Below are 13,691 nucleotides of genomic sequence, written 5' to 3'. Positions count from 1 at the left end.
ATATCTTTGCCCGGGGCAGAATTGTACCACCCTTGCCTGGGGACAGGCTAAGTAATCTGCTTTCTACTGCTCTATGTTGCTTTTGTTCCCTGAAAGCTTTTGGCACAGCTTTAGAGGATTAGAATGAAAATGGTGACCTCCAATCTCTGGCCCCATCCTAAAGCTCTGGGCCCCTCTCCTCAGTGGGCCCTCAGAGAAAAGCAGTCACTCCTGTCTTCCTGGTCTCTGGCTGCACTTGATGTTTACCCAGCCTATGACCGAGCATTTCTGTCTCAGTGCAAGACCCTGTTTGAAGTCTCCAAACTCAGCATGCTCCTGTGGTGCAATCCTGTGCTGCCTTTCCCAGGGTAGGAAGGTGGGGGGCGGTCTCCCTGGATCTGCTGCTTGTTGGGCCCCTGCACGAAGAGTAGTGGCATGACTGTGCTCCAGATCACAGTTTATGGCAATCCCCAACTGAGAACCCACTCTTGGGCTCACTCTTTGCAGCCAGCTTCCCCACTCCAATACCTGGGAGGTCTGTTGCCCTCAGGCGCTCCCCCCTGCCCTGCCCCCATCTTCCTGTGACTCCAAGGATCCTCAGGCCACACTGTCCCAGTGAGGGTTCCACCCAGCCTGCTTATCCACTAGAGTGACATCCCTCATTGGAGCAGACTTCTAGAAGTTCCAGTTTTGTGCTCCTCTGCTGTGTCACTTGTCAGTAGCTGGCTGATGGAGGCTCTCTCCTGCCATGGTCTAGCTTCCCATATGTTTACTCAGATCCACTTCTACACATGTCCTACTCTGAAGAAAGTGGTAACTTTTCTATAGTTGCAGCTATTCTTTTCTTTGATCTCTAGTTCAGTTTGCAGGTGTTCAGAATGGTTTGATAGCTATCTAGCTGAATTTCTGGGACCAGATGAAATTAAGGTTTCCTAATCCTCCACTGTCTTAGACTCTCTCCCTGAATCAAAAATCTTGTAACCCACATGTTATATATAGTTTATTATAGTTTCGTGAATTCATGAACTATAAAAAGGAGACCAAATATGAGGGGGAGAAATCAGTCCTGTTTTCTAGGAATTCCTCTGACATTGTTAACATTTTGAGATACTTATTTCCAGTTTCTTTTTTTTTTTCTGTATATATATTTTAAAATTTTAAATACTTTGAGTCATACTCTACCAGTTTTAGAACCTGCTTTTTAAAATTAACACATAACACCCAAATTCCCACATCATTAAACATTTGTAAACATACCTAATTTATGTATTCATTCCATTGTTAATTTTTTAAATTGTTTCTCCTTTTCTGCCATAATATCAGATGATGTATTAAGCACTTCTTGACATGTCAGATGTAATCTCAGAACTCTAGAATAATGTGAAAGCATATAAATACTTTATGTAGTTAGTCATTTATTTGAGAAATATTCACTGTATGTCAGGCACTGTGTTACATAGCACAGCATTGCTTTTTGGAAAGATTGTACCTATATCAGCTTTCACTGGCAATGCAGAGATAGTTCTGTTTCTGTTACTCTTGAGTGTTATCACTTTAAAAACATATTTTGGGCTAGTTTGATAGATTAAAAAAATGGGATTCCAAAGTAATAGAAAATTTTTTAGTAAAACAAAAATAAAGTTAACTTTATATAAATATTTCATGTTTACCAGTTATTTGTGTACATTCTTTGTGAATTTTATGTTCAGAACATCTGCCCATTTTTCTGTTGGCATCTTATTTTTACAAAACTATCTATTACTGAACAGATGAACATAGGAAAATAAAATAAGTTGAAAGTAGGAAGGGAAGCAAACCATATGAAATGCTAAACTCTAGGAAACAGAAGGTTATTGGAGGGGAGGTCGGTGGGAGGAAGGAGTAACTGGGTGATGAGTGTTAAGGAGGGCACTTGATGTAATAATCACTGGGTGTTGTATGCAAATAATGAATCACTAGACTCTACCTCTGAAGCTAGTAATACAGCATCTGTTAACTAAATTGTATTTAAATAAAGAATTAAAAAATTATCTTAGTGATTCTTTACAGCTTAAAGTAGTAAACCTTATTTTTTCATAGATGTTGAAACTTTTTTCCAAAATATGTTTGCCTTTTAATTTTATATTACTTTTATTGACATATTAAGGTTTGAAAATTTCATTTAGCCAAACCAGTCAGGCCCTGTATTTCTTATTTTTTCTGGTTCCTTTCATACTTAGAATACCTATCTAGCCCATCCAAGTTCTGGTGTTTACCTTTAAAACCTGTATTACATTGTGTTTCCTGCCTTAGGGTTTGCAATACCTACTCATTTATTCTTTGTAGAATTTTCTTATGGGATGGTTTTTTAAAATGTTGGAATTTATTTTTATCAGTAATACATGAAGATTTAAGATTTATTTTTAAATAACTAATTTTTTAGCAATTTCACATTCCATTTATTATATACTAAATTTTTGCATATTATGGTCCTGATGAGGGACTTTCCACTTTGTTTTTTTGACTTACAAGCCTATGTCTGTGATAGAACCATTCTGGTTTAGTTATTGGGGAGATATGTTATGTGTATGTCTCTGGTTAGATTAGGCTTCTCTCATTTCTTCCACCTCCAACCCCATCCCCTGCTTCCCAATTTTCCTTTACTGTTCTCATCTGCTTATTCTTCCAGATGATCTTTAGAACCATTTTCTAAGCCCTTACCTTCACTTGAGATTCTGATTAGAATTATTTTAAATTCGTAAATTAATTTTGGGAAAATAGTTATCTTTATAAAGATAGTTTCCCAACTAAGAACTTTCCCCATTTTTAAAAAAATAATTATTAAGCCCAACATGGGTCTTGAACTCATGACCCCAAGATCAACAGTTGCATGCTTTAAAACCAACTGATCCAGCCAGGGACCCCAGAACATTCCCCATTTTCAAAATTCTTTTTTGTATCATTGCAGTTTCGAAACTTTTCTTAAGTATACATTCTCAGTTTATTAAACATTTTTATTTATTAAATTTATTATTTATTAAATTTATTAAACATATTATATTTAATATAAAGATAGCTAAATTTAAAACAAGTGTATATGAATAATTATAATGAGGATATAATGTGAACTATAGTTGTCCATGCATATGGAGATTTAGACTGATTTTTAAATAATATTTGAAGATCAGTACAATAATAATAATAAGCAAACAAGACATAATAGCAAAATAATTAACCTCTAAATTTGAAAAGGATTGCTTCTATTACAAAAAAATTATTGACACATAATAAAATAAATGAGAATATAGACTTATGTTAGCCCTTTAAACTTTTCAGTTGCTTATAATATCCCTATTTTTAAGAAACTATATTTAATTTACTCATTTGGGGATATTTTTATTTTCTACACCTAAAATCTCTGTAATTTGTTAGTCTTTTAGGTCATGATGCAAGAAGTTCTTAAGCCTCTCTGATTTTTGTCCAGTAAAATTTATCTTTGCATAGAAGTGAGATTGGGTTAATTTAAATGGATCCATCAAATTCGTTTGAATTCTAAGTATGAGTCTTTTGTCAGCTGTTAGATTTGATACAGTAGTTTGATAATCCAAACTCATTTTTATTCTAAGTAGTTTTTTTTTTTTAAAGATTTTATTTATTTATTTGACAGAGATCACAAGTAGGCAGAGAGAGAGGGGGAAGCAGGCTCCAAGCTGAGCAGAGAGCCTGATGCGGGGCTCGATCCCAGGACCCTGAGATCATGACCTGAGCCGAAGGCAGGGGCTTAAACCACTGAGCCACCCAGGCGCCCCTATTCAGCTGGTTTTTATAAACTGTTGTAATCAGGCATCAGGGAAATGACAGCAAACAAGATATAGTTTCTGTGAAAGGTTCCTTTTTTTCTTTTTTTTCCAGGGCACTTAATAGTGTAGAGGATGAATTGGGAGAACATAAAATTGTGACGATTGAATAGTGAGAAGGCAGTGGCTATAGAGATGACAAAGAAAATAAAGATAGTTGTTAGGACTTACTGATAAATATGGGGTGAATAAGAGAAGGTAGGTTCAGGATATCCCCAAGATGCTGCCTTATTTATTCATTCTATTTTTAGTGTTGTATAGATTATATTGCATTCAGACATTGTGCTAAATGCTAGAGGGTATAATAAATGAACCACATCAAGACCAAGAACACAGAAGGGAGAGTAGATTGGTTATGGCTGGGGGGGGGGCGGGGATTGTGGGTATAGAGTAGAGCATGAGTTCAGTTTCAGGCATGCTCAGGTTGAGCTTCCTGTTAGATATACAAGTGGAGATAGTGAGTATTCAGATAGAGAGTGTAAGAGAATCATAGCAAAAGATGCAGACTTTGAAGTCATCAATGTATAGCTGGTGATTGGGTTAGGAAGTCTTTCAAAATGAGTGCTTTATATTAAAAGAGAGTGGGAATTGGAGCCTTGGGAAGCAGCACCATTTCTAGGTTAGTCAGAGGAAGAACTTGTCAAGAAAATGAAAGTAGAGTAATCAGAAAGTTAGAAGGGAACCTGAGAGAGTGTTTCACAAAAGCCAAGAGAATTTTCCAGACAAATATGTTCAACTGTATACAGAGTTAAAGGTCAATAAGATAATGATTGAAAAATATCCACTAGATTTTATAATATGAGGTCATTGTTGACTATGTGGAAAACCCTTTTTGGGGGGATTTAAATAGTAGATGAGTGAATGGTAGCCACTCCCCCATTAAAAAAAAAAAAGAACTTTGGGCTTATAAAAAAGAGAGACTGGAGAGACAAATAGTAGGTTTCATAGCATTAATAGAAAGTTAGCTTTGGAGAGAGAGACAAGTTAATTTAAGGGATATTGGTAGAGAATGTAGACATTTAAAGAGCTGTCTTCCCCTGGCACTTAAAAACTTCAGAACAGCAGGCACTGGTTTACTCATCAGTGTGTCTAGTGCCTGACATGTAGGAAGTATTTGGTCAATGATGGAGCCTAACAAAAGAGTTGAACAGTTTTTGTTCATTGTAAATCTAGTCTGAATTATAGTTTCAAATTTAGTCAGTTCTAGAAGCATAAGATTTGTTTTTGTTTTCTGACATTAAAAATTAAACCTATGATTAAAAAATCTTTCCTTCTACAGGGTTTTAAAAATTCTTATAGATCTAGAATGAGATCTGCTTTGGAATATATTCTATGTTTCTCTTAGTACTCCACATTCCTACGATTTACTACTTTATCTTTTATAGTGTGTTTTAAGTTCTGCTTTGGCTATCATTATCTTTTTTTGGAAACTTTGAAAATTTTAAAGATTTTTTGAATTTTTATGATAGTCATAAAATTGAAACAACTTGTTAACAAAATATATAAATCATGCCTTTTCTGTATAACTTGTTTTTGAATTGTACCTGTTCTTTTTTAATAATGTGAACATTTACTCTGTAGTGCAAGGTTTGTGATGGCAAGTATCCTATATTCACTCCACTTATAGTGAAACTAATCTTCTAAAGTTCCATTTAATCCTTCATTTAATTTCTGTAATTTAAGAAATTAAAAAAAATTCATATCAAGTTAATGTATCCCAGTTGTTTACTTAAGTAAGATCTAATAAATTTTCCATGTAATTTTTTCATATTAGGCAGAGTCAAGGGAATATATGGATGTAAAGATTATATATATATATTTTTTTAAGATTTTATTTATTTATTTGACAGAGATCACAAGTAGGCATAGAGGCAGGCAGAGAGAGAGAGAGAGAGAGAGAGGAGGAAGCAGGCTCCCTGCTGAGCAGAGTGCCCGATGCGGGACTCGATCCCAGGACCCTGAGATCATGACCTGAGCTGAAGGCAGCGGCTTAACCCACTGAGCCACCCAGGTGCCCTATAAAGATTATATTTTTAAGTAAAAAAATATGGCCCCTAACTTTTCCTTTTGAGATTTCTCAGTTGTTTATGAAAGTTTGATTTCTGTTCCATAGACATACATGGGAAATATAAAATGAATTAGAAAAGATATGCAATATTGTCTAAAGTGATAATGCATTTTTCTTTAGGCAGGGAAATGAAGAACAACAGCCTGAGGTTCCAGTTCTTTATCATGATGTTACATCCCTTTTGCTCATCCAGATCTTAATGATGCCGCAACCCTTACGAAAAGGTATGTCTTTATAATTCTGCTTCTTAGCCATATAGTAAACATAATACTCTAAAAATTATGGGGACATACATTAATTCTGTTGGTAATGTGAGGTCAAGGAGTTTTTTATTTTTTTATTAGTAGTAAATCATATATATCTAAAAGAAGAGGACAGTAAAATAAAGGTTTTTTTTTTTCCTTATGGGTCTGTTCTTTTAAGGTTTTTATTCAATAATAAGGTAAAGATGAGGGAAAATCACTCTGAAAACTTTTGTTTTAAAAAGATTTAAAGTGATAATTCAAAAATTTGAAAAAAAGGGCAAATTGTCAGCCTTAATGCCTCTATCTACGTGCATAAATATTTTATATAGTAGTAATCATAGGGTTATTCAAATGTGATACCCCATAATTTTTAATTAATGTACTATCTTGATATTAACAGCATTAATACTGTGATAACAATAACATTAATATTATATTAATAATGTTTTAATTATTGTTCCATAGTCTTTGTAGTTTTCATTTAAAGACATTTAAAATATTCTACTAAATAATTAACCATTCCCTTTTGGTGAAGAGCTTTGTTCTTGTGTTATTATGAGTTACATGAAAGAACATCTGTAGGTGTATAAAGGCCTTGTTACTGGGGAAGATACTTTTTGTGTGTACTTCAACTTGATCTTTTCATATAATTTTTTACCTAAGGGTGTGAAGTGATCATTTATTCTAAAGATAAGCAAATTGGTATTTTATGCAAATTGTGATACTGAGGAGTTAAATGTCATTAATAAATAAGCATAACATTTTATGTTTGAACTGTAGTTTAGTATTTTATACTTAAATTTGGGGGTTTTAAAAAAATTTTTATTTTTATCACCTGGTGTTCATTAAGGCAAGTGCATGCCTTAACCCCCATCATGTATTTCACCCATCCCCCCAACCACCACCCTCTGGTAACCCTTAGTGTGTTCTATATAGTCAGGAGTCTGTTTATTGATTTGCCCCTCTCTCTCTCTTTTTTTCTCTTTGCTTATTTGTTTTGTTTCTTAAATTCTACATAAGAGTGAAATCATAGGGTAATTTGTTTTTTTTCTGACATATTTCACTGAACTTAATACTCTCTAACTCCATCCATGTCATTGTAAATGGCAAGATTTCATTCTTTTTATGGCTGAGTAAATCCAATAAATATGTACATGTGCTTATACACATGTTTATACACACACACATATATTTATAATATATACACACACACACATACACACACCACATCTTTATCCATTCATCAATCGATGTACATTTGGGTTGATTCCTTATCTTGGCTATTATAAATAATGCTGTAAATATAGGGGTGCATATTTCCCTTTGAATTAGAATTTTGTATTCTTTGGGTAAATATCCAGTAGCTAGATCATTGAGGATACCCCATTGAGGGTAGCTCTGTTTTTAAGCTTTTGAAGCACCTCCATACTGTTTTCCAGAGTGGCTGCACCAGTTTGCATTCCCACCAGCAGTGCAAGAGGTTTCCTTTTTCTCCACATTCTTGCCAACACTTGTGTCTTGCGTTTTTGGTGTTAACTATTCTTGCAGGTGTGAGGTAATATATCATTGTTTTGATTTGCATTTCCTTGATGATAAGTGATACTGAGCATCTTTTCATGTTTCTGTTGGCTATCTGGAGGTCTTCTTTGGGAAAGTGCCTATTCATGTCTTCTTCCCATTTTTTTTTAAAGATTTTATTTATTTATTTGACATAGATTACAAGTAGGCAGAGAGGCAGGCAGAGAAAAGGGAGGGAAGCAGGCTCCCCACCAAGCAGAGAACCCAATGCAGGGCTCGATCCCAGGACCCTGGGACCATGACCTGAGCTGAAGGCAGGGGCTTTTAACCCACTGACCCACCCAGGCACCCCATCTTCTTCCCATTTTTAATTGGATTGTTTTTTGGGTATTGAGTTGTATACGTTCTTTATAGGTTTTGGATACTGACCCTTTATCAGATGTCATTTAAAAATATCTTCTCCCATTCTGTCCATTGTCTCTTAGTTTTTATTTTGAGGCAGTCCCAATAGTTTATTTTTCCTTTTCTTTACCTTGCCTCAGGAGACATATGTAGAAAGAAGTTACAATGGCGATATCAAAGAAGTTACTGCCTGTGTTTTTTCTAGGATTTTTATTGTTTCAGGTCTCACATTTAAGTTTTTAATCCATTTTGAATTTATTTTTGTATATGGTTTAAGGAAGTGGTCTAGTTTTATTCTTTTGCATGCTGCTATTAAGTTTTCCTAGCACCATTTGGATATCCCATCGGATATTCTTTACTGCTTTGTCAAAGTTTAATTGACCATGTAGTTCTGGGTTTTCTTTTCTGTTCTACTGATCTGTTGTCTGTTTTTGTGCCAGTACCATACTGTTTTGATCACAACAGCTTAGTAATAAAACTTGAAGTTCGGAATTGAGACTTCTCCAGTTCTGCTTTTCATTTTCAAGGTTGCTTCGGCTCTTTGGGGTCTTTTGTGGTTCCATGCAAATTTTAGGATTGTTTATTCTAGCTCTGTGAAAAAAGTTGTTGGTGTTTTGATAGGGATTACATTAAATATGTAGATTGCTTTGGGTAATATGGATAATTTAACAATATTTATTCTTCCAATCCATAAGCATGGAATGTTTTTCCATTTATTTGTGTCATCTTCACTTTCTTTAGTCAATGTTTTAGTTTTCAGAGTACAGGTCTTTCATCTCTCTGGTTAGATTTATTCCTAGATATCTTATTATTTTTGGTGCAGTTGTAAATGGGATTGTTTTTTTAATTTCTTTTTCTGCTGCTTCATTATTGGTGTATAGAGATGCCACATAAAAAAGAAAAGAAATGCCAGATTTCTGAATGTTGATTTTGTACCCTGGGAGTTTACTGAATTCATTTATCAGTTCTAGCAGTTTTTTTTGGTGGAGTCTTTCAGGTTTTCTATATACAATGTCATGTCATCTGCAAATAGTGAAAGTTTTATTTCTTCCTGAACTGGATGCTTTTTACTTCTTTTTGTTGTCTGATTGCTGTGTCTAGGACTTCTAGTACTGTGTTGAATAAAAGTGGTGAGAGTGGATATCCTTGTCTTGTCTTGACCTTAGGTGAAAGGCTGTCAGTTTTTCCCCATTGAGGATGATGTTACCTATAGGTTTTTCATAGATGGCCTTTATTATGTTGAGTTATGTTCCCTCTAAACCTACTTTGTTGAGGGTTTCTATCATGAATGGACATTGTACTTTGACAGATGCTTTTTCTGTACCTATTAAAATGATCATATGGTTCTTTGCTTTCTTTTATTATTATGATATATCATAATGATTGATTTGCTAATATTGAACTACCCTTGCAAACCAGCAGTATATCCCACTTGATGGTGGTAAATGATTTTTTTAATGCATTGTTGGATTTGATTTCCTGTTGATTTGTTGAAGATTTTTGCATCTATATTCATCAGAGACAATGGCTTTTAATTCTTCTTTTGTGTGTGTGGTGTTTTTATCATTTTTTTCTATTAGGGTAATGCTGGCCTCATAGCACGAATTTGGAAGTACTCTCTTTTTCTATTTTTTGGAATATTTGAGAAGAATGGGTATTAATTCTTTAAATGTTTGGTAGAATTTGACTATGAAGCCATCTGGTCCTGGGCTTTTGTTGATTGTGAGTGTTTTGATTACTGATTCAATTTTTTGCTGGTAATCAGTCTGTTCAAATTTTCTGTTTCATCCTTTTTCAGTTTTTGTAGTTTATATATTTCTAGGAATTTATCCATTCCTTCTAGGTTGTCCAATTTAGTTGGCATATAGCTCTTCTTTTCTTTTTAAAGATTTTATTTATTTGACAGAGAGAGACAGTAAGAGAGGGAACACAAAGGGGCGGGGGTTGTGTAGGAGAGGAAGAAGCAGGCTTCCCGCTAAGCAGGGAGGCCAATGTGGGACTCAGGACCCTAGGACCATGACCTGACCCGAAGTCAGACACTTAACGACTGCACCACCCAGGCACCCCAGCATATAGCTTTTCATAATATTCTCTTATAATTTTATTTCTGTGATGTTGGTTCTTTGTGATTCTATTTAGTTGAATGCTTTCTCTTTTTTTCTTGATAAGTCTGGCTAGGGGTTAATCAATTTTGTTGAGTTTTTTTCTCAGTGAACTAGTTTCTGTCTTCATTGATCTGTTCTATTGGTTTTATTTTTTTAGTTTCTGTATCATTTATTTCTGCTCTAATCTTTATTGTCTTCTTCCTTTTGCTTGTTTTAAGTTTGTTTGTTGTTTTTCTAGCTTTTTTAGGTGTAAGGTTAGGTTTTGTTTGTTTTTTTTTTAAAGATTTATTTATTTGACAGAGAGAAATCACAAGTAGACAGAGAGGCAGCCAGAGAGAGAGAGAGGGAAGCAAGCTCCCTGCCGAGCAGAGAGCTCGATGCGGGACCCGATCCCAGGACCCTGAGATCATGACCTGAGCCGAAGGCAGCGGCTTAATCCACTGAGCCACCCAGGCGCCCCTAAGGTTAGGTTTTTTGAGATTTTTTCTTGCTTCTTGAGGTAAGCCTGTATTGCTCCAAACTTCCCTCTTAGAAATGCTTTTGCCGAATCCCAAAGGTCTTGAACCATTCATTTTCATTTGTTTCCATGTACTTTTTTTTTTTTTTTAAAGATTTTTATTTATTTGAGAGAAAGCGATGGAGTGCACAAGCAGGGGTAAGAAGCAGGCTCCCTGCTGAGCAGGGAACCCAACACCGGGCCTGATTCCAGGAACCCAGAATCACGACCCGAGCCAAAGGCAGTTGCCCATCTGACTGAGTCACCAAAGCATCCCTGTTTCCATTTACTTTTTAATTTCATCTTTTATTTCCTGGTGGATGCATTCAATGTTTAGTAACATGTTATTTTAACCTCCATCTATTTATGGTCTTTCCAGATATTTTCTTGTGTCTGACTTACAATTTCATATTTTCATGTGGTTGTAGTCAGAAAAGATGCATGCTGTTACTTTGATCTTTTTGAATTTGTTGAGGCTTGTTTTATGGCCTGATATATGATCAGTTCTGGAGAATATCCCATGTGTACTTGAATATTATTCTGTTGTTTTGGGATGAAATTATTTGAGTGCATCTGTTAAATCTATCTGATAATTTTGGATTGTTTTTAAATATAAAAAATTCATAAAACATAAAATTCACAGGGCCTGTGAGTGGCTCAGTTGATTAAGTTGCCAACTTTTAATTTCAACTCAGGTTATAATCTCAGCGCCCTAGGATTGAGCCCCGCATTGGGCTCCGTGCTTAGTGTCAAGTCTGCTTGAGATTCTCCTTGAGTGCCTCTCCCCTACTTCATGTGTGTGCTCTCTCTCTAAAATAAATAATTATATTGTTTAAAAGAAAACCATAAAAGTCACCTTTTTAAAAATTTAAAATGTATAGTTCAGTACATTCATATGTTATGTGACCATCACCATTATCTAGCTCCAGAACATTTTCATTAGCCCAGCATTAAGCAATCACTCCCATTTTCTTCTTTCCCCAACTCCTAGAAGCCACTAATCTGCTTCCTTACTCTATGGATTTGCCTGTAGTAGATATTTCATATTAATAAAATTATACAGTATATGGCTTTTTGTGTTTGTCTGCTTTCAGTTAATGTTTTCAAGGTTCTTCCATGTTGTAATATGTGTTGTACTTCATTTCTCTTCATGGCTGAGTAATATTTCATTGTAGGACTATGCCACATTTTGTTCATCCAGTCATCATTTGATAGACATTGTGATTGTTTCTACAATGGCTTTTGTGAGTAGTGCTACTCTGATATTTGTTTACAGATTTTTGTTGGACTAGCTGTCCTGAGTTGTTCTGTACATAGCTAAAAGTGGGTTTGCAGGGTCATGGTCATTTTATGTTTAACTTCTTGAAGAACTGCCAAATTTCAGATATTTTTGAATGTTACTTATTTGGGGGTTGGCTATGTATATAAATTTCATTACTTATTTTGTACTTGTTAAATAGCCTTATTGAATTTCATCTCTTTGCAGAATTAGTTATAAGCTGTTTAGGGGTGTGTGTGTGTGTGTGTGTGTGTGTATTACTTCAGTTAGTTTTCCTTATTTTAGGGAACTAGTTGCTTTGGAGTTATGTTGGTTTTCCCTGATTAGAAGACCTGGTCTTCTAATTATACCAGTAGTATCACATTTTAGAATTTAAACAATTTTACTTTGTTTATTAAAGTCTTCAAAATAGTTAGATATTTACTTATTTAATTAATTGTATTTAAATATACATTTTACATATATGCATAATTATGACATAAATCTGAAAAGCTAAAATGAAGGAAGCTTGATATATAGAAATAGACTTCTTTCTATAATTAATACTTATCTGAAGAGAAAAATAGTTCAGTTGATTATAAAGGACCTATTGTATTAGTGTCTGAGAGCTGTAACTGGTGCATCTCCCTTATCATGAGATGACAACTGTTGACACTAGCCTTTAATAGAAGGAGAAGTTAATACCAGAAGAACACCTAATATGTTGAATTAATTGAACATAGTAAATTAAATTCATTAGAAATGCATTCTAAAATTATTTACTAAAATATGAGTCAAGAAAATTGATCTTAATTTAATAATGGCTAACTGAATAGATCTAGAGAAACATCCATATAAATATTTATAATACTGTTTGTAACTGTACCTTAAAGTAATATCATTAAAGAAGTGTTGTTTAGGGGATAAATTTAATCAACAATTGTTTATATAGTAGTTAGTTGTAAAAGTCATTGCCTGATTCAATTCAGTAAATATATTTTTTAATTAAAACAAGTTTTTTAGATTATTTATTAGAGAGAGAGAGAGCACAAGCAGGGAGAGCAGCAGACAGAGAGGGAGGGAAAAGCGGGCTCTCCGCTGAGCATGGAGCCCTACACAGGACTGGATTCTAGGACCCTGGGATCACGACCTGAGCCAAAGGCTTCAGAAGCTTAATCAACTGAGCCACCTAGGTGTACCTCAAGAAATATTTAATGAGTACCTGCTATGTGCCAGGTTGCTATGCCTCTTTGCTAGATGCTGATGATGCAAAGATGAATAAAACATGGACTTTATCTTTGGGGAACCACAGAGCTAAGTATATAAGAATCATTAACTTCAGTTAGAATTGCTTTAAAAAAATCTGTGACTTAGGGGTACCTGGGTGGCTCAGTTGGTTAACCAACTGCCTTTGGCTCAGGTCATGATCCCAGAGTCCTGGGATCGAGTCCTGTACTGGGCTTCCAGCTCCACAGGAAGTCAGCTTCTCCCTCTGACCTTCTCCTCATTCATGCTCTCTCTCACTGTCTCTCTATCAAATAAATAAATAAAATCTTTTAAAAAGTCTATGATTTATATTTTTTAAAACTTCATAAGAATTCAATATTGGATTATCTATTTTTATAAAACAGCTTCAAAGATACTGTATTGTGTGATAGTTATGCTCACTGTCATTGTAGTCATAAATTCCTCTTAGAATTTGGGGCAGGGGACGCCTGGGTGACTCAGTGGGTTAAAGCCTCTGCCTTCAGCTCGGGTCATGATCCCAAGGTCCTGGGATCGAG

The 13,691-nt window shown here is 34.9% G+C and overlaps 1 protein-coding gene and 1 long non-coding RNA gene across 3 annotated transcripts in view; one reads left to right on the top strand and one right to left on the bottom strand.

Moving 5' to 3' along the window:
* The window catches only part of UBR3 (ubiquitin protein ligase E3 component n-recognin 3), a 241,053-nt gene that overhangs the window by 184,322 nt on the left and 43,040 nt on the right, over window positions 1-13,691 (top strand). The window contains 1 exon segment of the mRNA XM_082689242.1: window positions 6,004-6,107. Coding sequence (XP_082545368.1) covers window positions 6,004-6,107 — 104 coding nt within the window.
* Window positions 1-13,691, bottom strand: part of LOC309843637 — a 135,819-nt gene that overhangs the window by 97,683 nt on the left and 24,445 nt on the right. The window lies entirely within an intron of this gene.

This window comes from Mustela nivalis, assembly GCF_964662115.1.
Source record: "Mustela nivalis genome assembly, chromosome: 11".
Classification (NCBI taxonomy): Eukaryota; Metazoa; Chordata; class Mammalia; order Carnivora; family Mustelidae; genus Mustela; species Mustela nivalis.
This window is presented reverse-complemented; position numbering and strand designations above follow the sequence as displayed.